Source organism: Eulemur rufifrons, chromosome 18, assembly GCF_041146395.1.
Source record: "Eulemur rufifrons isolate Redbay chromosome 18, OSU_ERuf_1, whole genome shotgun sequence".
Classification (NCBI taxonomy): domain Eukaryota; kingdom Metazoa; phylum Chordata; class Mammalia; order Primates; family Lemuridae; genus Eulemur; species Eulemur rufifrons.
This window is the reverse complement of record NC_091000.1, coordinates 52,370,872-52,395,126: the sequence shown is the minus strand read 5'-3', so window position 1 is coordinate 52,395,126 and position 24,255 is coordinate 52,370,872. Positions and strand designations below refer to the sequence as shown.

General features: G+C 38.1%; 1 protein-coding gene across 1 annotated transcript in view; it reads left to right on the top strand.

The window, feature by feature from the left end:
• The window catches only part of CDKAL1 (CDK5 regulatory subunit associated protein 1 like 1), a 582,236-nt gene that overhangs the window by 538,687 nt on the left and 19,294 nt on the right, over nucleotides 1-24,255 (top strand). The window contains exons 13-14 of the mRNA XM_069493178.1: nucleotides 12,673-12,756; nucleotides 15,753-15,917. Of these exons, the coding sequence (XP_069349279.1) occupies nucleotides 12,673-12,756; nucleotides 15,753-15,917 (249 nt within the window). The remainder of the gene's footprint in view (nucleotides 1-12,672; nucleotides 12,757-15,752; nucleotides 15,918-24,255) is intronic.

Genomic DNA, 24,255 nt, shown 5'->3' with positions numbered 1-24,255 from the left:
ATGTTTCAGCGCACTGAGCTGTCTTCTTATAGTAAGTGGAGGATGCGTGAAAAGTTGGAATTTAGTTCAATGTAGACTCTCCTGTAGGCAGCAGGAGTGCTGTGGGCTGTATTACCAGTAATAGTCTAACTTTTCCAGCACCTACAGTTGGACTTCCTCTGTAGTGTTACTCCTGCCACTGACGCTCAAAAGCCAGGTTATTAATCTGAGAAAGCTCAAGGCTCCAGCCACATAATTATTTTAATGATTTCTTTCAGAAGGTGAACTGAATCTCCAAAATGTTACTTCTGTTCTTTCTTTCATTCATCCTTTGGCAAACATTGTTGATCCCAGGCGGTGGGTGGGGCAGCACTGGAGTGAAAGGAAGCGACAGAGGTAGTAGACTCATGCCAAGCTGGCAGGCAAGGGCCAGCCCCTAGCCATGTGCATGGGAGGGCGCGGTGGCCACCACTGCCACCTTCTCTGCAGCCAAGGCCAGCAGAGCCTCCCTTGCTCCTGTGGGCTCCCAGCATGAATGGCAGGACATGTTACTGGCTCTGTTAATTTAGAAACACAGACTGTGTGAGCCAGACATGTCTTTCTAGGCTGTTGATCACACACACACACACACACACACACACACACGCCCCACAACCCTTTTTTTTCAGATGAGGAAACCAAGGCTCAAAAGTGAAAAGATCTGCTTGGAGTCAAACAGCCAGTTAGTGACAGAGGTGGAACTAGAGGCCTTCTGACTCCCTGATTAGTCCTCTTCAAGCTCTTACCCCACTGGCTGCACCCAAGAGAGAAAGAAATCATACTAGCCTTCCCACTGGGACCATAGTTGTTACGAGAGATCTATTCACTGCCTGGGGATCAAAACACAAAATTATTGTGAATGAACTTTAAAATATAAAGCAACATAGAATTCATGATAATGTGTTACATTCGCGTACTACTTTTTGACAAAACTTTAAAGTAGAAATAGGCAAGAAGTAAAAAATATGTTAATGCATGTGTGTGTATATATGTATCTGTGTATATGTATATAAAACTATATGATTTATTAAACAGAAGAAAATCAGTGGGAGAAAAGATAAAAATATCCACTTCACCCGGGGGATGGAAAGGGGGGGTGGAAGGTGCAAACTGGCTCTTGAATGCTGACACAAAGAAAAGGGTCTTTTAGGATTTAAGTGATGTTCCAAGGTTTATTTTAACTGTCTACTGCCATGTACAGAGTAGTATAGTATTAAAATGTCTCACCTTAGGTCTCTAGTCTATGATTTTAATGACTTGAATATTCTCAAGGTCTCTCAGTTCTTGCACTGCAGTAATTTTGTAGCAGTTTGGAAAACCCAGACATACTAAATAGGTTCAGTAGGTTTTCCCAGCTACTCTTGTGAGTTGGCTCAGTTCCTGCTATTTAGTCTCAGGAACGATTGCAGTGGTTCCTATCTACATCTGTGATAAACAGCTTTTCCTAGAACAACTTGCAGACATGGCAATGTTCAGGTTTAAGTAGACGATGTAATATTGTGTTTGGCAGGAGAAGCCATTAAAAAACAAATCAAAGCAGCCCTCCTACTAAATTCCCTTTCGAAAGGTGTTACAGATCAAAAAATGTAGCTCAGAATTGGAAATTGTTTGGACTAAATAACTGTGTCCTTTTCTCTACCCTCCCCACTCAAAGTAGATTGATTATGAAAAGTACATAGTATTACTTGAAGCTTTCATCTTTCTTAGTAATCACCCTGGAAGAATTTTTTTTTTCATTCTTGGTTTAAATGTACACAAAAACTCCCATGTGCTCACCTGCCGCCTTGATGTGCTTGTGTTGAATTTCATATATTTTCTCACTTATCTATCACCAAGAGGAAATAGAGAGGAATACTTCAAACCACTACCCATTAAAATTGCATGATGTGTGCATGTATCTATGTGTTTGTGTGTATGCATGTACACGCAGCTGATTACTGGGGGTTGCAAAAAATTTTGTAGAATTTCAATTTAGCTTCATTAAGTCTGCAACAATGAAGTAATATTAAAGGGGAAAAGCAGAATAGGTTTAAGAAAAATAAATATAGATCAGTTTTCTTTAAATAAAGACATTTTAGACATTTTATGGAGGACTAGCATTCGTTTTTTAGGGTCATCATTGACATTTCTCAATATTCTATTCCTATAAACTGCATAGCAGGACTTGTGTGTGCTTGAGGAAGCTACATTTTCACAGCAGGAGAGGAAATCGGAATAAAGCATTGAGATGCAGGTGCATCATAATACAAGTAATACAAGTGGGCTCTTTCCCTGCAGCCTGAATGCTTGCCCAATAAAGCAGAAGCTGGAGCTGAGCTCTCAGGGTCTCCCGGAGCTAAGCCAAGAAGTATTGGGTGGGGGGCGGGGGAAGAGAGGAGAATAATTGTTATTCAGTCTTCTTTAATGAGATGTATGGCCTACTGCTGAAAGATTGTGGCAGTGTCTTTTGTTATGCTAATTAGACACCATTAGAGCTTGGCTGTCTTTGATTTCTGCTTAATCCTTTCTGCTTCCTCAGCCTCAATCCCAACTGGCAAATGGTTGAAAGATGGTGGGGTGTACTGCACGTGTTATTTATTGCTCACATCTATGCTGAGTTTTTTGGTAATGGGGGGTGTAATGAAAGATGTATCTTACCAAAGGCAGTACGTATTTTGGACATTCATTTCTGGCTTTTTTAAAAAAACAAATTTGAGAATGATCAATTTCTGCCTTTTCAGTCCAAACGCCATTGTGTTTTATGTGGTTGCTTTTGCAGCCACACAAAATGGAAAATGACAGATTGGAAAATTTAGATGGCATCTCCTTGGTTGCCTGAATTTCCCTAAAAACAATGAGCAAATTGATCATGGCTTAAGGTTTTAGGGAGGCTGTGGTCAACCAGGAAAATGAAAGCAAGAATAATGAATAGTCAAAAAGAGCAATTTAGCTATTCAGAATTTCTGCCTTTACAGGATATGTATACATTCTTTATATGAGTACCGCAATTAAGTGTTGTAGTGAATTTAAAAAAAATTATTTTTAAATGACCAATATGATCCTTTTCTAAAATAGTGAAATGGGGGGGATTTCTGTTAAATCCTTAAAAACAACATCATAATGTTTTAGAACAGCCCTGTCCAATAGAAATATAGTATGAACCACAGATGTTATTTTAAATTTTCTGGTAGCCACATTAAAAAAGTAAAAGGAAACGGGCAAAATTAGTTTTAATAATATATTTTATTTAACCCAATACATCAAAAGTATTATCAATTCAGTGTGTAATCAATATAAAAAATGAGATATCTTACATTCTTCATGTTAAGTTTTTGAAATCCAGTGTGCGCTTTATACCAATGTGCATTTTATAACACATCTCTATTTGGATTTGCCATATTTTGAGTGCACAGTAGGCATGTGTGGCTAGTGGCTACTGTACGGGATGGTGCCGTTTTAGAGTAGTTGAAGAATTCACCACTTGCCCAAAACAACTGTCAGCATAAAATCCATTTTTAATATTGTGGATCAAATATTATGAGCTGTATGACCTTGACCAAGTCACTTAATCTCTCAGGGGCTTTAGTTTTCTCATCTGTAAAATGAAGACTTTGGACTAAATGATCTGTTAATTCCTCCCTTCCATCCACTCCAGCTCTGAATTCATGATTTTATAGAGTCACATTTACAGCCTGGGTAGGCTGGAGCTTATCCATCCTCTCTCCTATTTGAAAAGGAGCTTTCTTACTCCACAAGAAAATTGGGAAGTGTCCTGTATACCACACCCACACTTTTTTTCCTCCAGATGTCTGAGTCTTTGAGTTCTTCTGAGTCCTCTGCTGTTGATAATGTGTTTGGGAGCGTAGCCCACTGAGGGGCCTGGCGCTCAGCAGCCTTCGCTCCCTGCTTTTGGAATGAGGACTTGGAGCCCAGAAGGTATGAGGAAGTTGACAAGTGGCTACTGCCGGTTACTGGAGTACATACACACTCAATCTCGCAGACGCAGCTTTCGCTTTTTTTAAAATTTGGCTTATTTATTGTGTCATCAGTGAGACAAATCTTTTGTAAGCACCTTCCAAGAAGCTGACCTATTAATACGTGTGGTTACTGGTCACTTTTGTGTCCTTTTTTTGGCTGAGGAAGGGTGTGAAAAAAACTTTTTTTCAGAAACACAGCATGGTATTCTTACATATTTTTGCTCATTTGTAGAAAAAAGTATATTTCCTTATTTAGTGCTTGTTTCTCTGAGAGTGAGGTAGAACTTTTTTCATATATGTACCGTATGTGGATAATTTAGAATTTTTTTTGTTTTGAATTGCCTTTTCAGCAGTTTGTTTTTCTATTGGGACATTTATTGTTTTCTTACTATTTTATAAAAGTTATTTATGTATATTGTATAATAGATATCATACATGTCATAAGTGCTACAAATTTTTTTGTTTGCTTTTTAACTTTGTTTATGGCAATTCTTGATATAAATTAATTTTTAAAAATCAGCATTTAAAAGCTTCTCATTTATGCAACACAGCATTATGTTAAAAATGTTTCATCAACAGATTATGTGACTAATAATTCATATTCAAGTATTTTGTGGTTTCTTTTCTTAAACTCTTTTTTGGGGTATAATTGACAGATAGAATTATATATATTTAAGGTATACAACCTACTTTTATGAGTACATCCCTTTAGGAGAATCTGTTCATCAAAAAAGATTGGCCCTTGGGTATATACACACCTAATGGGTGCGGTGTACACCATCTGGGGGATGGACACACTTGAAGCTCTGACTCGGGTAGGGCAAGGGCAATATATGTAACCTAAACATTTGTACCCCTATAATATGCTGAAATAAAAAAAAATTAAAAAAAAAAAAGATTTGCCCAAAGTTGCCAAGTAATGACTGATAAAGACCAATGGGAAAAGCTCAGGAGGGTTTAAGTGACTGGAGATTATGTTCAACTTCTGGGATTGAGCTTTTAGTAAGAAAGAATTCTACACACATATCCCTCTTAGTGGTCCCATTAATAAGATCTCATGGGTAGATATTACTGGTAATATCTGACCATAGGACTTTACATAGTTTTAAATGTTGAGCATTTTCCCACACTGCCTGGCCATTACAGAGTTCGCCCAGTGTGGGGAAAAATAGATGTAACATATTTGTGCTGGGTCTGTGATAAGAAAGGTCAACTTGTTTGGTTTTGTCGAGAAGATAGGTCTCATGTGTTTTATCATAATTAAAAAAAAAATTCACAGAAGCACTGTAGACAGTACCTTAGAATGTTCTAGAATCCCAAGAATGTCTAGGCAGGTAGTTAAAACTTGGCTTTTGTGTGTGTGTATGTGTGTGTGGAAGAGTCTTGCTCTGTTGCCCTAGGTGGAGTGCAATGGTGTCATCATAGCTCACTGCAACCTCATACTCCTGGGCTCAGGTGATCTTCCTGCCTCAGCCTCCCAAGTAGCTGAGACTACAGGTATACACCACCACACCCAGCTAATTTTTTCTATTCTTAGTAGAGATGGTGTCTCACTCTTGCTCAGGCTGGTCTCAAACTCCTGGCCTCAAGCAGTCCTCCTGCTTCAGCCTTCCAGAGTACTAGATTTACAGGCCTGAGCCACTGAGCCCAGCCTTGGCTGTCTTTTGAATTGGAGGTTCAGTCAGCACTAGGTATAGATCCCTGCTGCTAGAAAGGGATCCAGTAGGCATTTGTTATCTAATGTTACTACAGGCTACAATCAGCAGATGAAAATAACATAGGATTTTGCCTCCAGCTGGAAAGAGACTACCTTAACTTGTCTCTCTCTTACTGGGGTGGGTGTGTGGCTAGAAGAAAACCATCCAGCAATTGAAGAAAAAACCACAAGAGAGTTCTTGTTAGAAGAAACTTCATAGTCGGATTTGACTTAGTAGAACTGCCTTGGGTCTCATCTTTGTATCTTGCATCATTGCTTTGGGAGGAAGGACTTTCAAAAAGCCAGACTGTTTTGAGGTTTTCCTTTGTGTTTAGGTTGTTTCTGAATTACAAGGAAGGACCACTAAGATTCTCATGGCAATTAATATATATGAACATATATTTAAAAGTATGGATACTCTGCTTCAAAGGAACATTTTTCCCCTTCCAAACACATTTATTTCTATTAATAAGTGTAGCTAAAGAATTTTTTTTCACATGGAGGATAACGTTTTTAAAAAATATAACAGAATGCATTTTCTGTCATTGTTTAAGAGTCAGATACCAGTCTAGCCCCTTTGAGAATAAACTGTCCAACATCTTCTTTCAAGAATCCTTAAGTAGACCAATAAACTGATGGCTAACATTTTGAATTCAATGGACTTAGAGGCTCATCACTTGTTTTCTATGCTATCATCATTTTTGACACACATTACTGTGTCATGGCCCTATTTCATTATAGAATGGCATTGTGGAATAAGGATGATATTAAATTTTAATGTTATTGCTATTACTACTGTTGACTGTTTTTAGCATAAGTATGCCTGGTTCTTTAATTCCAGCTTCTGCAGGGCCAGAAAATAGAAGTGTGCATAAACAGTCAGGAAAATTACGGTATACTCTGGAGACCCAGCATCGCATGCTCTGCCTGTTGTGAATGATGAATCAAAATGGAAAGGTTATCATTTTCATTAGCTAGGAAAGAACAAGACCATACTTTTCTCCAAGTGTAATTACAGCGGTTCACTGGCAACATTACACTGCAGTAATTAGTCTAAAGGTGTATGTGAGGGCAGGCTTTTGCACAGACACTAGAAATATTATTTCAGAGTTTAAGGTCACAGCCTTGTGTTTAACATGTTCCAGGCAGCTTAGGGGAAAAAAAAAACTAATTTGACTGGAGCTAAAGAAAGACATTTGACATTTCCCAGAGTCATGCATTCAGAAACCAGTCAGGTAGAAAAATTGTATTTTATTATCTACAATAAAGAAAAAAAAAACTTGGTTGTAGAAGGAGCACGTCAGAATATTTTGTAGCATAAACAGAGATAAAATTCAAGTTTATTAGTACAATGACATAAATGATTATAAGAACTTTTGATATGTGTGTTTTGATCTCCATTGTTTTCCTAAGGCAAAAGAATGGACAGAAAAAGTAATTCTAAGAAACTTTTCAGGGGAAGCAAAATAATTTCTTTACCACCTTATAACTGTTTTCAAGAAATGTTTATCTTACATAGATCATCATATACTATACACATATATATAGGCTTTGTGAATTTTTTGATACTCTAAATAGTTATATTGAAATATTGAAATTTTTTTATAACCCAACACTTCAAAATAGAAATTTGATTGACATTATTTTCCAAAGCCACATCTTGAGTTTTCTGTTTAAGTAAAGCAAAAGTGAAAAGGAAAAAAAGTAGTAAAGAGAAAAATAAACTTTATAGAAAGTTTATATAAAGTTTAAAGCAGTATATGAGTATAAGAGAAACCTTTTTCTTCCAAGAGTACTTATACAAGTAACATTTCTTACTGAGTTAAAGGTGTTAGCCCGCATGTCCTGATGTCTTTGTTTAATTTGGGTAATGTCTGCCTTTCTTCAAACAATTCTTCTCAGTTTCTCTCTTTAAGGCCTTATATAGCCTTGTAGAATACTGTTTGTTTCGGGACAAATGACGAAATAAAGTGTACTTGATGAGCATTCATTCAGCAACAAAATTCTGTTGGAAACCACTGCTTTTTAAATGCAAGTGTGTGTTTTATCTGCAGTCTCCGGCCATATGGTTAGAACTGATGTTTTTCACAACTTCAAGCACTTGGGAAATTTAAGCATAGATGTGACACAAATGACATAGCTAGCTGATTATGTAACACACTGAAAAAACTCTACCCAAAAATTGAATTTAAAAAAAACATTGTTATTTGTCTGTCACAGATGTTTCTCTACTCAAGGAAAAGTCAGACACTGCAGAATTAGATCCATGATGTTGTAAGTTTTCTACAGCTAGCAATTAAATAGGAGGCATCAAGTAGTGGGAAGAATTCAAAGACTTCCTTTTCTTCTCTCTGCCACTGCCACTGCGCAAATCGCCCATCCTGCGGGACCTTGGTTCCCTCCCTGTGAAATCAGAGAGATTGCAAAGCCCCCCTCCACATTCTTACATCCTTTGTCTGGTTAGGCCTAAGGGAATACTGCCTTTATTTTCTGCCTTTGTGGTTGAAACAAGAAAAAAAGAGCTTTTCTCATATCTTTTCAACAAGGCCTAGAAAATTGTACCGCACGTTTTTTTTTTTCACAGCCCGGGGGCAGTATTTCCCAAGAACTCTACGAGACCACTAGTAATGCAGGGTCTTGCGGGGCCTTTTCCCACACCGTCCTTCGCTTCAATGACCCAATCTGTAACAGTGAGGGATGGTTTTACAAGGCTACTTTTATAATTCATTTTTCATAAAATGTCTTTTAAAATAAGGTTAAAATTACTTTCTCTACTTACATTTGGAGGATGTCATTTGGATGAATAAATTATAAAGTGTGCCTAGCTTGTTAAAGCAAGTACCAGAACCAACAAGTCCACAGAGCTGAATTAAGTAAAGGAACAAGCTTTGGAAGTAAGAATTGTTCTTTACTTCAGATAGCCAGAATCAAGTTACTTTCCCGACAAATGTCCTGAAGGTCAAAGCTTTGTAAATGGAAACTGAGTTTCCCTTAGAAATGCTTTAGCTAGCAGGGGGTTGTATTCCCAACTGAAGCTCTTGAGCTCTAATATGTTACAGAACTCAAATAAGCATTTTATTTAACCAACTATAAATTCATGCTTATAAATCAAATCGGAAGGAAAAGGGACATTTTAGGATTATTGAAAAGGGCTTTGTTGAAATTTTGACAGACTTCTTTAAGGAAACTTCAAGTCACTCGCTAGCCTTTTGAGAGACTTTGTCAATGTTTCTTGGTGCTGTATTAAAGATCAAGTTGTTAGTTTAAGTGCAGCAAGAAAGTAGCTGTAATGTACAGAGGCCTCTGAGCATACATTTACTGTAAATAAGAAAAAAAAGAGAGACACCCTCGATTTAGAGTACATAATTTCCTTCATCTGATTCCCATAAAACCTATGGGCATACCAATCCCTAAGAACAGATTTTCCATGAGCGATGACTTAGCTTTGGGACTGAAAGGTCCTTTAAATATTATAATCTACCTCTTCTTCAGTCCTACTGTCTTCAAGTCTCTTTCCTCTTAAAAATAATCTACTCAGACCTTGTGTCCCCCCGCCCCTCACCAATCCAAATATGTGACATTTGATGTTTTTGAAGAACCCTCTTCAGACTCTTCTCCCTGCTAGAGCTATGTGCTTCTGTTTCTGACCCTTCCTTCTCCATCCAAATCACCTTCCCCTTTTTTCCTGTCCTTGAATGTCACAGTTCTCTTGAAGCTACCCCTCTAGACCATTCTTTGGACTTATTATTCCACTTGCATCTTAATTATCTCTGCTGAATAGCTGTATTGTTCTGTGTCTTAGTCCCTTTTCTGTTGCTGTAACAGAATGCCTGATACTAGGTAATTTATAAAGAAAAGAAGTTTATTTCCCTCATAATCCTGGAGGCTGGGAAGTCCAAAGTCAGGCAGCCCATCTGGTGAGGACTTCAGTCATAGCAGAAAGTGGAAGGGCATGCAAAGAGACCAAATAGGAGAGGCAGCATGGATTTATAACAATCCATTCTCATGGGAACCAATCTATTCCTGCAAGAACTAACCCAGTCTCTTGAGAAAGACATTAATCTATCTTAACAACTTAATCACCTCTTAAAAACATCACCTCTCAACACCATTACCTTGGTAATTAAATTTCAACATGAGTTTTGGAGGGGACGAACTGTAGCATGCTACCAGTCACAAATTTTATGAAAACCATGATTTTCAATCTTTTCCTTACTTTGCAGGATGTTGTCTGTTTATTTTTCAAAGTGATATAACCTTGCATTCCTGTTGGAAGTTCCAGCTGTTGGGCAAATTTCTGTCCGTGGTGATTAGGTAGGCACAGACATCTGCTTCTCAAGCAGAATGTCAGACAAGCATTTGTGTAGCATAATATTGCCTGAAACACAATTGCCCTCTCCATCATTCTCTGTAAGATAAACTCTGATCCCTTCTAGTGAGTTGTCTTTGCCATTAGCATAACAGGTAACTGAGTGGTGTGGTCCTGGTGGCCTAAGGATATCTACAGCCTTGCCCGTTTTCTCCATGCGCTCTGCCTTTTTCTTCCTTGTTCTGACAGAGGAACTCAGGATATGGCAAGTCAGGATCATTACCCTAAATCTTGTGATGTGAGGGTCTTTGACCACACAGGGTTTCTGTGTGGGACTGCGGAGACAAGAGATAGAAAGCACAGGGGGAGATGGTTCATTTAAAAAAGAAACTTGAGACTTAAAAACGTTCACTTAGCCTTCCTTTATTGTCACCAAGGCAAGGCTGCCTCTTCCAAAGGTTCATCTGAACTGCCCCTTCCTTAACTTCATTGTTGATTTTAAGATTATTTGAAATAGCAGATTCTCTTAAAGATTGTATTTGATAGTCACTTCAATGTGACTTCATTCATTAAAAAAAATATTGAGGAGAGCTTTTATTATTTTTATATATATGGGTGGGATTGATCAAAGCCCTAGCCTTCTCATTTTTTTTCTGTTCTTTTCATCTTTTTTCTTTTTTTCCCTTAAGGAGCCTTCCCTAAGTCCCACTTATGCTCACTTTTGCTCAGTGTGAGCTGGGGATTTTTAAAGGCCTCACCAGTGAGACAGGGTCCCCAGGTAAGGACACAAATAGGGTGACTGGAAACGTGTTTGCCACCATACATTACTTCACATAGCAGTTCTTCCAAGTCACTATTGGCAAATAATAGTTAAATACTCACCTACAAATGTTCTCTGATGGTTGATCGAAAGCCCAGCTCTCCACTGTAAAAACAGGGAGTCTTTCTAACTCCGTGTGTATATTACTGTCATCGTTATCATCTCCAGATGAAATAGAACAGCCCAGAAATGATGACCAGAACTGTCCACATTGATTCTAATAAAAGGAAAGAAGCAGCATACATTTTCAGTGGCTCTACAATTTCATATTATTGTTAGATTAATTTCCCGAAAACTTAATGTTAGATGAAGTGTAATTGCAAATTCCCTTAAGAACCATTGACAGATACTTATCCCAAGTTACAAGCAACTCACACTGTGAAATGTGTGCAAACATCCTAAGTTTTCTTCCCGAAGAATATACTTCAGTGAAACCCAATATTCACCAATCTTTTTTGATAAACAGAGCCATCGAAGCTAGAAGTTAGGGAATTTTCTTTTTGTTGCTTGATTTTTTTACAGAGATTAATGTTGCCAGAACTTTCATTATTTTTCAGAGAGTGAAATAAGTCTTTGCTAAGTATCATCTCAGAGACCTTACAACCTTTTGCTAAGGGAGCTACATTTTGAAGGAGATAGCAAACTAGATAGTAAATTATGGTGTATTTAGGTATTGGCATTGTATGATGGAGAGGGGAATTTAATTTTTTTTTTTAATTGTTAGGTGGTCTATTTAGCGCAGCTGTGTTTATGTTTCCTACATGGTAACTGCCTGAACATGGTGACAAGTCTCTACAAATGAGAATAGGAATTTTTTAAAAATCATCTTGCCAATGTGCTTTAATTTCGGGGGTTGTATTTATTAAGTAGCAATGGCAAAGATAATTCCGGGCACAATCATTCAATACAGTTGGTTTGCTACATCAGACATTTTGACAACCCTGTAAAAAAGAGTAATTGATACTTTAAATGCAGCATTTCACAGTAGAATAAACTTGGAAATGGTAGAATGTTTTTAGAATAGTCACATTTCTTTAAGCATTGTTTTGGCTGATTAAATTCTTTTTTTAAATTTATTAAAAAAATTTTTTTTTTATTTCAGCATATTATGGGGGTATAAATGTTTAGGTTATGTATATTGCTTTTGCCCTGCCTGAGTCAGAGCTTTAAAAATGGGTACTTAGATCATAAATGTTGATCAATTCTGTAGAAAATTAACAGTCTATAGTTTTGCTGTCTTTTTCTTTAAAAAAATAAATGAACACAGGGTCATGGCTACAGCAAAGAGATGGTTGTGATAGAGAAAATGTATATAATAAATAATTGTATGAATTAATAATTTCAGAATTGTATGCAACATATGAAATGTTAAGGTGCAGGGGCCTAATGACTGGTTTTTGGAGGCATTTTCTTTAGTGGTACATCTCTCATAACTCAAATTAACGTTTATTACTATTCTTTCATATTGCCAAAATATTTTCATGAATTTGGATTAGAAGCAGCTTGTTCTGGCTTGTTTTGCAACTTTGTTTCAAGAAACAAAGTGATATTTAGAAGATTTTTGTATGTCATAGAAGCTTTAATTATCTTGCTTATGTTGAAGGAGGAAATAAGATCAAGTTCTGTTTCATAGTTATGTAAGAAAATAAGAGTTTATACTATGTTAATTTTATATTGCCCCATAATTAATGTCTTCCAAGAAATTTGAATCAGTGATTTGAACAGTGTTAGCTGTTAAATAACTAACAATCTAAAGTCTACTTTAAATTCCAGAGGACACTACTGGCTGCAGACCTATGTAGACAGACCTCTGTTTTTGGATTCTCAGGTGTTAACCTTATCTTTCCTTTTCTTCTTCTTCTTCTCTCCACAGATTGGTGAAAGGCAACGAGTGTTGGTAACAGAAGAATCTTTTGATTCCAAGTTTTATGTTGCGCACAACCGATTCTATGAGCAGGTAAGAGGCATTTTGGTCTTCTTGAGTTTTCTCCAAAACGAGAGAGTTCAGAAAGTTTAAGCAAAGGGGATTGAAAAGGGGAGAGGGTTGAATCTTGCCACGACCAGGCTATTTGATAGCATGAAGCCAGCCAGGCTAACAAGTGGTTTATCTTTGTGACTTACTCTGTTGTAGCACATTCTATACAAAGGAGTAAGTGTATTTAGTGTGTTTGAGTCCACATTAGTCTTTGACAGGACCAGCCTTGGGCATTTGGGAGTTTGGAACCAGGCAATTAGCGTGGCCAAAATTCCCACAGCCTGGCAAGGTAGAAGGGAGAGTACTGTGCAGACGACAGGAAGGGTGTCTACGTAGGCGACATCAGCATCAGAGGGCAGGGATTTCCTCTCACCAGCACATCACCGTACAGTTTTTTTTTTTTTAGATGGTTGATTGGTTAGTTGGTTTTTCATTTTTCTTTAGTTTCAGCATTTGTTTTTTTAACGTCTACCTTGATAAAAATGCTGGGAGTAGAGGAAAAAGAATCTATTCCTTGGACTCAACTCAAACTGTGTGAACAACTGTGCAGACCAGCATGAGGATTGAACCAGCTTCACTTTGAGAGTTTTGTTGGCCATCCCTAGGGGACTACCCACTGACTAGCCTTCCTTCCCCGCCCACCCGCGCTAGCCTGCCTTGTCCCGCAGGAACCCGACTTCTGTTTCAGCACGTGGGATTGCACTCCTCCAGGTGGGAAAGCAATTCAGAAGTGACTAAAGAAAACAGATGTCTCCTTCAGAGGCATGGATCCTGGCACGGGCCTAGGAGGAGGTGGGATATGCCCTCCTGGGTAGGAGATTCTCGTGGGAATGTAGGGATTTTCGTAGGTCATCCTGGACTGGATTAACTTTTCTTAAAATCAAATGGGTTTTCCCACTTTTTTGTTCCTTTCTCATCAGATGCGAAGTGAAGATTTTTTTCTATGGGTCGTGGCTGGAATTAGAGATTGGGAGGGCTCTTAAGACCAGAGAGGACAAGTGAGATAAGGGCTGGGCAGGGGGCACAGGCCGCCTGCACTAGGACCCAGGAAAGCAGGGCCTGAGGCAGCCTCCAGCTTTCATCTTCCACGTGGATCATCTCAGACTGCACCGTGGGTCCCCAGAAACGTGAGGGGAGCTTTTCAAAGGCCAGATTAAACATGCTGTGTTCTGTACCCAGGAAAGATTTCAGATGGGGAAGATCCCAACGCTCCCTGTTTGGGCTTAGTCTCTTCCCCATTTCCCGTCTCATTAACATACTCCAAAGAGCCATTTTCCTATTCAGGCCAACCTTCTGCTCAGCCCTGGGGAGGAGCTTGGTGGTATTTTGGTTGCCTCTTCCCTCTCCTTTCTCTTGCCATCTGGGTTTTTGCCTCAGCAGGGAACTTTTTTCCCTTCATTTTAAAGGCAGTGGCACGCCTCATTAGCTGTTTCCTCCAATTTAAAGCAGTCGGGCTTTTTCCAATTATTAAAACTGGAGGAGGAAAAAAAACACTGAGCCCTTCATTCAGATCAAGGCAGCAGATCAAGGAGGGTTATTTTCCCCCCGAATAGTACCAAATCTCCCAGGGATAGTTTGCTCTAGAGATTTTCTTATTTTATAAAAAATGATTTAAAAGGGCTTTCATATCCTAATACTAAAGCTCTTTTAGTTCGTTTGCTTGCCGTGAGTAATTCACCACCCAGGTGACCTTTTTCCTATACTTTGATGAAGCAGTGTACTCAGTGGTCATAAAAATCAAACTCAGAAAGACCAAGATCCAATCTTGCCTCTCAGAGAAATTGGCTGTGGAACTTCTGGCTCCCATCTGACTTTTCTGTCTCTACAACTAAGCATATCAAAGATTTCACAGGAATTATTTTTTCTAAATAAGATGAGTTCCAGAGGTGAAGATTGTATCTAGATATCAAAGTATTGCTGGATTAGAATTGGTCTATTTATTTTGGATCCTAACTTTAAAAGATTGGCAAGTCGCTGCAGTACTAAAATAGGAGTGCGAACGAGACATAATGCACACAGACTACCTATAAGTCCCAAAGGAGGAGGAACATTTGCTCGAGGTAAACAAGTACTTTTATCGGTAATCTCTGGTGGAAAGAGACCATCTGACAGTTTCCTGTGAGCTAGCCAAAGTACTTGTCAGAGTAGTTGGTTCTGTATGGAGGGAGGCTCCTAGGACTGACAGACATGCTTTCTTTTTAACAGAGCAAAAATAAATAAATACATAAATAAATGAAAGCTATTAGTTAGGGGAGTCATTTATCTCCAAACACCAGTGTTTTGGGTTACTGAAAAGGTTACTTTTAAATGTTCTTCCTCCTCCCCTGAAACAAGCGCATGCATGTGTGCACATACACACACACACACACACACACACACCCCCACAAATGCAAACATGCAGGCCTTTATTTGAAGTGTCTACTCAAACCATTACTCTGACAGCTAACTTGGAAATTATTAGAAGTATAAGGCTTTCATCAGCATTGTCTCAGTTTTCTTCGGTGCATGGGACAGCCAGGAGCAGAATAGCAAAGGCCTGGCTGATTGTTGGGGGATTTTTCAGGTCTGCTCTCCACGTGCCTCAGGACACCAGGCATCCTGTAGGGGAGGACACTGTCCCCAGCCCAGGAGCTGCTCCCAGAAATGCCTTCCCTTCTACAGGGTCCCCATATCCTGGAGCATCTGGAAGATAGAGCCCACTTTGAGTGGGATCCCAGAATAGAAAAATGACACTAAGGGACAACTAAGGAAATCTGAATAAAGTATGGACTTTAGTTAATGGTAACATATCAATTTGGCTTTATTAATTGTGACAAATACACCGTAATAATATAAGGGTATTAATAATGGGGGAAACTGGGTGTGGGGTATATGAGAACTGCCCATATTATCTTTGCAATAATTCTATAAAATTAAAACTGTTCTGAAAATAAAGTTTATTTTTAAAAATTAAGCCTTCTGGGAAAATTTTTTTCAAGGTTTTAGTGCCAAAGAACTCCTCGTTCATGGGGAAAATGGTTGAAGTGGACATCTATGAATCAGGAAAACATTTCATGAAAGGGCAGCCAGTATCGGACGCCCAAGTATACACGCCATCCATCAGCAAACCGTTCGCAAAGGGAGAAGTCTCAGGTTTAACAAAGGTAAGCAGAAGATGCTTTCCTCTCTCCCCTGCTAGTAAAATGGCAGCTGTGAAAGCACAGTGATTCCAGACCATGTTTCTGTTATCATTTATAGTTCCCTTTTTAGGTATGCATGAGGCTTTAATCCTTTCTGACAGATTGAAATCTGAATTAGAAAGATGTGTTTCTACTGGTGCCTATAGCTTTGCTTCTCTCCCTGTAAAGGGAATAAGCTGTTTCTTCTTCCAGGCTAGAAGCAGAGAGTAAAAGCCATTATTTGCAGGTGAAAGATTTAACATCGAAGATGATCTGATCCAGTGTGTTTCTGTGTCAGTAGCTCCTGAGTGGAAAGGGATGAGGAAAGGAATGTTTTCTTGCCTTACGAAGCTGTTTATAATATAGTAAAAACCTACAGATGAACAGGCACTAAACCATGTCGTACATGCGGTTATGGTGCCTTTTTGTAGGGTGTTAGCTGGATATCTACTTTAGTCATGTGGAGTGAAAATTAAACATTTTTTTTCTTTCTATAAAAAAGTAACCTGACCCCTATTTTATACCTTGGTAAATATGGCTGTTTGCCAAGCTCTCTCTTACATTTCATTGAGCTACAGTTGTAAAAGCTGATGGAGTGTGAAATGAAAATGTGTATCACATTTCTAAGCATCATTTGATGTCCTTTCTCCAACACAATTGTTAAGTGCTCAAAAAAAAAAAAGGTATATAGCAATGACTTAACATATGGAAAAAAGATAACTGATATTTATCTGGCCATGTAATTCCAAAATTGTTTTAGTTTATGTATTATCTCTTCCCTCAAATTAAATTGCAAGGGCATATTCAGTAAAATAAAGGAAGTATAGCTTGACTTTGGGAATAGCAACAAAGAGGGTACTATTATCTACATTCTCACTGATGGTGGTGCTGGACTCTTGTATCCGATAGTAGTGACACCTCGCATGTGCTTGACAAGTGCATGTGAAGGATCTACACAAACAGCCATCTAACCCAAAATAGAATGGTACAGACTAGCTTTTGTCAAAACCTTGCCAAGTGTGTTAGCCTGTGCAACCAGGAGAGAACTCTAAAACTTGATAAGCATAAGCATTAATTTTTGTTATTTTGTTTTTAAATCATACTTAGGGATTAGTATGGATAGCCAGGAAAGAACAGTGTAATCTAGCATTTAAGTGATATTGCTAGAGACTGGGCGTGGTGACCCACAACCGTAATCGCAGCCCTGTGGGAGGCCATAGCAGGAGGATCACTTGAAGCCAGGAATCCAAGACCAGCCTGGACAACATAGTGAGACCCCCACCTCAACAAAAATTTTAAAAAATTATCCAGGTGTGGTTGCGCGCATCTGTAGTCCCATCTATTCAGGAGGCTGAGGAGAGAGGATTACTTGAGCCTAGGAGTTCCAGGTAACAGTGAACTATAATTGCCCCACTGCACACCAGCCTGGATGACAGAGCCAGACTCTCTGTCATAAATAAATAAATAATTGCTAGAGATTTGGCTTTTGATATGTTGGCTAATACTTTAGAAATTTTCTAAAGAAATTGTCCTTTTTATTATTTAATTTTCCACACAGTGTGTTTTACAAGGTTGATTTTAGATTGCCACAGTGAAAAGGGTTTCTCAACAAGTGGCAGTAGTGGGCAAATAATTATTTCAAAGACGCTGCCTGGTTTAATTCCTTCTTGTGTGCCTATTAAAAAGGGTATTGTTCTAAAACATCATCATTAATAATACATAAATAAGGAAAAGTAGTATCCCTCTATGTTAGGTCTGAAACTATGGTGTTACTTTCTAAAAGGGAAGCCCCATTTAAATTCTGTGGAGTAGCCTTTTCTACTCACCCCCCACTTCCTCTAGTGTAGAAAATGGTGTCGTCAGTTCAACCACCAACCTGACTCTGAGCCAGGATGGCCCAAAAGTCCTCGATAAGGTGAGGAAAAAGGTCAGTTGGCTCTCGCCCACTGGGTCTTTAGAAGTAGTCTTATAGCATGCATCAGGCCAAGGGTTAGGAATATTGATTTGAACGTTTACATTAAGAGAAACAGGGAAGTCTTTTATCACCATTGTGACGTCCTATAAATTAATGAACATTTACTCTTCGTTATCATTTGTTATTTTTAAAAGATACGCCCAACTCATTGGGGTCAAAAGGCACTGTTTAATGAATTTATTCTGCTATTACACATATTTTTGCTGACCATATGAACTAAAATAATTAAGCAGGAAGAGAACAATTTTCATTTTTGTAGAATTTAAAAGTAGGTGGTAGAGGTTATCATCATGTTTCAGGCATTTTGAGCTTTTTGATAGCTCATTAAGGTGCTGAAACTGTTGAATGCAGAAATCAACTTCAGGTGGTGTGGGTGTACATGCCCTTGGGGTCTGAGAGTCGGGGTTGGCATCTGGACTCACCAGTTCACCCTGGGCATGTGACCCCTCTGACCTTTAGTCTGTTAAATGAGAATAATCATGTCTACCTCATAGTGTTGATGAGAGGAATACATTCAATAGCGCATGTGAGCCACCTAATGCTATTCCTGGCACACAGTAAATAGTTACTAAGCAGTTATTCTCCTTTCTCCCTAAATCTCATTGCATCTAGAAAGAACAGACTCTGAAGACTACCTTGGTACTAACGATTTTCTTCTTTTGGTAGCTATTTGAACCAGGATTTCGCAGCACAAGTTGTATTTGGTGGGGGAGGGGTGCTTCTCTATTAGAATAATGTGTTGAGTCCCAGGGAAACAGTCCCATCAGAATTTCTCTCTTTCTGAATTTTCTAGGCTTTCCCTGAGCTTTTCTAGAATGATAACCCCCTTACACACACACTTTGTAAAGAAATCTATTAACAGAAAGCCCAAAGCATCTAAAGCAAAATACTGTGTTAAAAAATTCTCTGCTATAGTAAATGCCTTTCCTGAATTAAGAATTTTATGATTATTCTTTAAGTATTTAGCCCTATGCTTTGGACTTATTTTGTCTCACTTTAAGCCCTGTTGACCCCTTTTGATGAAACTGGTGCAAGGGAACAGTAGGGAAGAACAGTCTGGGAGTCAGGAAATCTGGATTACAGGATTCCGGCTCTTGGGGTAACAGACTCGTTAACCTTTTGTTCATGACTAGGTTCCCTGAACCTCAGTTGTCTCACATGTAAAATGTTAGTGAATGGTGATCATTAAGGAACTTTCTAGCTCTAAGATTCTATGACTGAAATATTTCATTTAACAAAAATAGGTAGGATGCTTATCCCGTGGTAGGACTTTGAATTTTATAAATATTAGTATAATCAGGTCTTATTATTTTTAAATAATAATAGGTAAATGCCCATATCATGGTGGAAAAGGAAAACTATAATAAAGTAAAAAGGTTACTGTCCTCTAAGAAATTATATTCTAATGGAAAAGGCAAATAGTAACATCTTTTTATGATTACTTTCCTCTTTTCAGTTTGATTAGAGGAATGGAGGAAGAGAAGGAGAAGAGAATAGAAAAGACAGACAAAATTAGTCTGATTATTTTTAGGGAAGATGGAAGCCAATATGCCACCTCCAACCCAATAAGGAATGTTTTTTAATAAGTATGATTAATTTCAGAAAAAGAGTATATAATAATTATTCAATAGTAGGTATCCTAGAGATCAAAGAGGTAAATACAAATCAAACAAAAGCATAGATCATGAGTTTTTCTGGGGACAGTGTCAGGGGTCTTTGTTCTTAGGATGGAGGAAGGGTTGGGGGAAGCAGGAACCCATGAGTTTTCATAGATGTTCTCGGGCAATAATTCCCAAAGTGTGGTCCTCAGACTCACAGCATCAGCGTTATCTGGGAACTTGTGAAAAATTCAAATTCTCGGGCCTCACCCCAGGCCTTCTAAATCAGAAACTCCAGGAGTAGGACCCAGTAATTTGTTTTTAACAAGCTCTTCAGGTGATACTCATACACACTGAAGTTTGAGACCCACTCTTCTAGGAAAGTGATTCCCAAGTGGGGAAGGACTGTTTGATATTTATAAAAGCAATTTAATATTTTAATGTAATAGTACCAAATTTTCCCAGTGCCAACTTAAGAAACTAGAGTATCTCCTTGAATGATGGAGATTATCTCCCTTCTATGTGTTAATAATTTTTCAGAAGAGTTTTTTCAAAATGATGGTGGGCATGGGTGAAAGGGACCAGAGGAATAGAAAATTGAGAAAAACACAGTTTCAAGATGTTAAGAGCATTGATATTTTTATCCTTCTCTCATATGCACCTAATTTTGCAGTAACCTGTTTATTGTGATGATCTTTTTATACAACGAGGTTTCCCTGGAAAAATTGCTGTGCTGTTCAGTCATTCCACCTGAAGAAAATCTATGGCTAGACAGGACCACTAGTGTCAGCTGTACCAAATTCGTGACCATTTAATAGTAAGAAAAATTATCTGAGAGCCATCATCAAAGACTGGAATCAGTGATTTGTTTGTTTGTTTGTTTTAACTCTATTATGGAAGTCTATTTATGGAAATTTTCAAGCATATACGAAAGTAGAGAGAATACCTGTTATCCACACTGTTGACAGTTGTCAGCTCAGAGCCAATCTTAGCCTCTGTGCTCTTAGGTGACCCCTGTTCCCCCACCCTGATTATCTTGAAGGAAACGCCATTTATCATTTTATTTCATTTAGAAATAATCAGTAAATATCTCTAAAAGATGAAGATTCCTTTTAAAAATATAATCACAATACATTATCAAATCTAAAAATAATTACCCGTAATTGCCATTGGCTAGATTCCCCATGCCTGCTGCTGTGACCCAAAATCAACATTTATGGAGTGCTTATTATGGGCCAGATATTGTACTAAGTATCATACATGCATTCATTCATATTCTCATAGCCCTGTGAGGAAGGTACTATCATTATCCCCATTTCACAGATAAGGAATCTGAGCATCAGTAATTCAGTAAATAACTCAACTGGAATCACAAAATTAGAAAGTGGACAAGGCAAGTTAGGATTTATATCTAGGTCTTACCAACTTTGAAGGCTGTGTTTTTGTTTTTCAACTGTGGCAAAATACATATAACATAAAATTTATCATCTTAACCATTTTAAAGTGTATAGTTAAGCAATATTAAGTACATTTACACTGTTGTACAGCCAATCTCCAGAACTCTTCTCATCTTGCAAAACTGAAACTTACTAAACAGTAACTCCCTTGTTTCTCCCTTCCTCCAGCCCATGGCAACTTCTCATCTACTTTATGAACTTGACCACTTTAGATACCTCACATAAGTGGAGTCACGCACTCACCAGTATTTGTTTTTGTGACTTGCTTATTCCACTTAGTATAATGTCCTCAAGGTTCATCCATGTAGCATGTGTCAGAATGTTTCTCTTTTTGAAGGCTGAATAATATCCCATTGTATGTTTACGCCACATTTCATTTATTCATTCATCCATTGATGGTCATTTGGGTTGCCACGACCTTTTGTCTGTTATGAATAATGCTTTCTGTGAACATGGATGCACAAATATGTCTTCAAGTCCCTCCTTTCAATTCTTTTGGGTATTTACCCAGAAGTGGGATTGCTGGAGCATATGCTAACTCTATTTTTAATTTTCTGAGGAACTGCCATACTGTTTTCCACAGCAACTGTACCATTTTACGTTTCTACCAGCAGTGCACAGGGTTCCAATTTCTTCACATCCTTGCCAACACTTATTTTCTATTTTTTTGATAGTAGCCATCCCAATGGGTGAGAGTCAAGCCTACATATTTAAGCCCAGGTCCATCCTGCCTTTACTTTTTCAGTTGCAGGAGTCTTATTTGACAATAGTTTTCTTTTATACACCAAAGTAAGCTTACACTGGATATAAAAAAAAATTAAAGGAGAGAGACAGAGTGAAAAAATGGGTACTATTAATCATCTGTGTGTGTTCAGTTAAAAATTGTATTAGCATCTGCCGTAGGAATATAAGAGAATATGAACACTCCTGCTGTCTATCTTAATAAAGGCCGACTAGTTCTACTGCTGATGTTTTTTACTCCGCATATGGCCCATGCTATAACAAATCACTTGACTCTTACCATTTCTAAGATCGATACTTAAGAAGTCAGAGCTATCCTTTGCCTTGTAGAAGATAGAAAAGAAGAATGTTTCCTCTTCTAATTTTAAACTTATAGTCAGTTTTATTGCAGAGTTATTTGTTTTCTTTTTGAGTTCATTCTTTGTAGTAAAGAATTGATTTAAAGAAAGAAGAGGTAAAGCAGCTGCATGAAAAGAGCTCGAGGATCTGTAGCCTGTCAGGTTTGGATTCAGATTACAATGGCAGATCCTGTGGTTGTGTACAACTTTCTTGAATCACAGTGTCTTCATTTGTAAAATGGACATAACCAATTCTCAGAGGATTAAATCAAATAATGTGGCCAAAGTGCCTGATGCATAAGTTGGTATATTAAATATGTGATGAAAGGATTTAATAAGTATAGCTTTAAAAAGCAGTGATTTCTTAGCTTATATTTTGTTTTTTTAACTTAAATTTTTTTCAAAATTACTTTACTTCTATTGGTTTTCACCGTACAGTATAGTATAGCAATTAAGAACCTGGATTGCAGATTCTGATTACCTGGGTTTGAATCCTTGTTCTACCACTTACAAAAAATGGGACTTTGGGCAAGTTACTCAATCTCTCTCCACCTCTGTTCTCTCCTCTGTAAATGTACCTGTTGCATAGTGTACACATGGACGTGACTTAGCAGTCGATTCATGTTGGCTACTATTATCATTACTAATGTGTGATACATGCCAAGGCATTATTTTACTTTAATCAATGAGGTAAAAATTGTACAGTATTTTATCATTTCAAATGTTGTATTCATCTGCCATTGGTTTCTGACAACATGGCACGTGAAACCAGACCAGCTCACAAGGTTCCTCCACATGAGGAGAATGACAAATTAACAGAAAGAGATTCCAGTAACATTCCTATAATTGGCTGTTCTGGCTGATACACATTTCTTCCTCCTTAGGTCCTTTTTTAAAAGAGAATATTCTAGAATGGAGACCTGGACCCGCCATTCTGTTTCTGACAAGTTAAGGGAATGCTGCCCCAGGGTGCCTCACTGCCACCTGTTTCTCATCTCTTGGGACTTTGATCCTATTAATGGATTCACTTGAGTGGTTAGATAGCTCAGGACCAACACAGCTGACTGCTCTTGGGAAGGAAACAGAAGTTTTCAAGGGTAGCATGGTTTGCCTCATTACCAGACAAAGGGCCAGCAGGATATTCAGGTGTACTGAGTTTTATGTACAAACTATACTATATTTTCAGAGCTTTGACCCTTGGAAAAACACCACTAAAATGCTTTCCTCTCCATCTAACATTCATTTCCAGAACCACTGAAGTGAAAGGGTCTATTAGTTCAGGGCCAGATTTGAAAGCACATGAAAACTGCATTCATGAGGTTAAGAAATGGCTTAATAATTAAGTTAAAACAGTTGAAAGTGGATCTAATTTCAAACAGATCAGCTAACCATGCTAGAAGCAAATGAGGGTGTGTTTCTTCCTACTTTTCCTCCCACCCCACCCCCCAAGATATTGGCACCCATCCCAAGCAGTTTTTCCAGTTCCTTTTTTCTTGTTAAACTTTATGTAAGACTGAATTTTTCATTGTCCATATTTTAAATTGGTGTCACAAACAATTAAAACCATAGTACATTTAATATTTGATGCATTTCTTTCTTTCATATTGCATCTCATTAGCTTCTTTTGAAGCCTGGTTAGGATATTTGAATTCCAGAGTCTGGATACATAGCTTTTATTCTGTGCTGCTGAGCTGTATTTTATTGGACATTGCAGCTGAACTAGTGAGATTATGTCAGTTCAAACTGTGTTTAGTATGTTTACAATACCTTTTGTGTACCAATTTGAGTACCATCCAAAGTATCATCAGAGTGAGCTGATGGTAAACAATTAGCTTTCATTTCACTTGCATCACTAATCGTGCAACCACTGATGATAATTTTCCTCCTCCTGAGGGTTGTAGCCGGGGCATAGTGAGGGGAATCGCATGCATCAATTATTCCCCAAGAAACTAATTGTGCTTTGATCATAATGATAGCTACCATTTAGTGAGCCTCTACTATATGCTTAGTATTGGGGCTTTTTATGTGTATTACCCAAGTTTGTTATTCTAGCCTGGCCTAGGGCAGCTAGAACACACTAAAGTGGTGTTTATACTGCAGTGCACACCCACAAAGAGGCATCATAGGGTGGGACTGGGCAGGCATTTTCCCTACCTCTATATCCTTTGCCCACATTGGGGGTAGCGAGCAGAAGATGGCAGTGAGCATGAGACA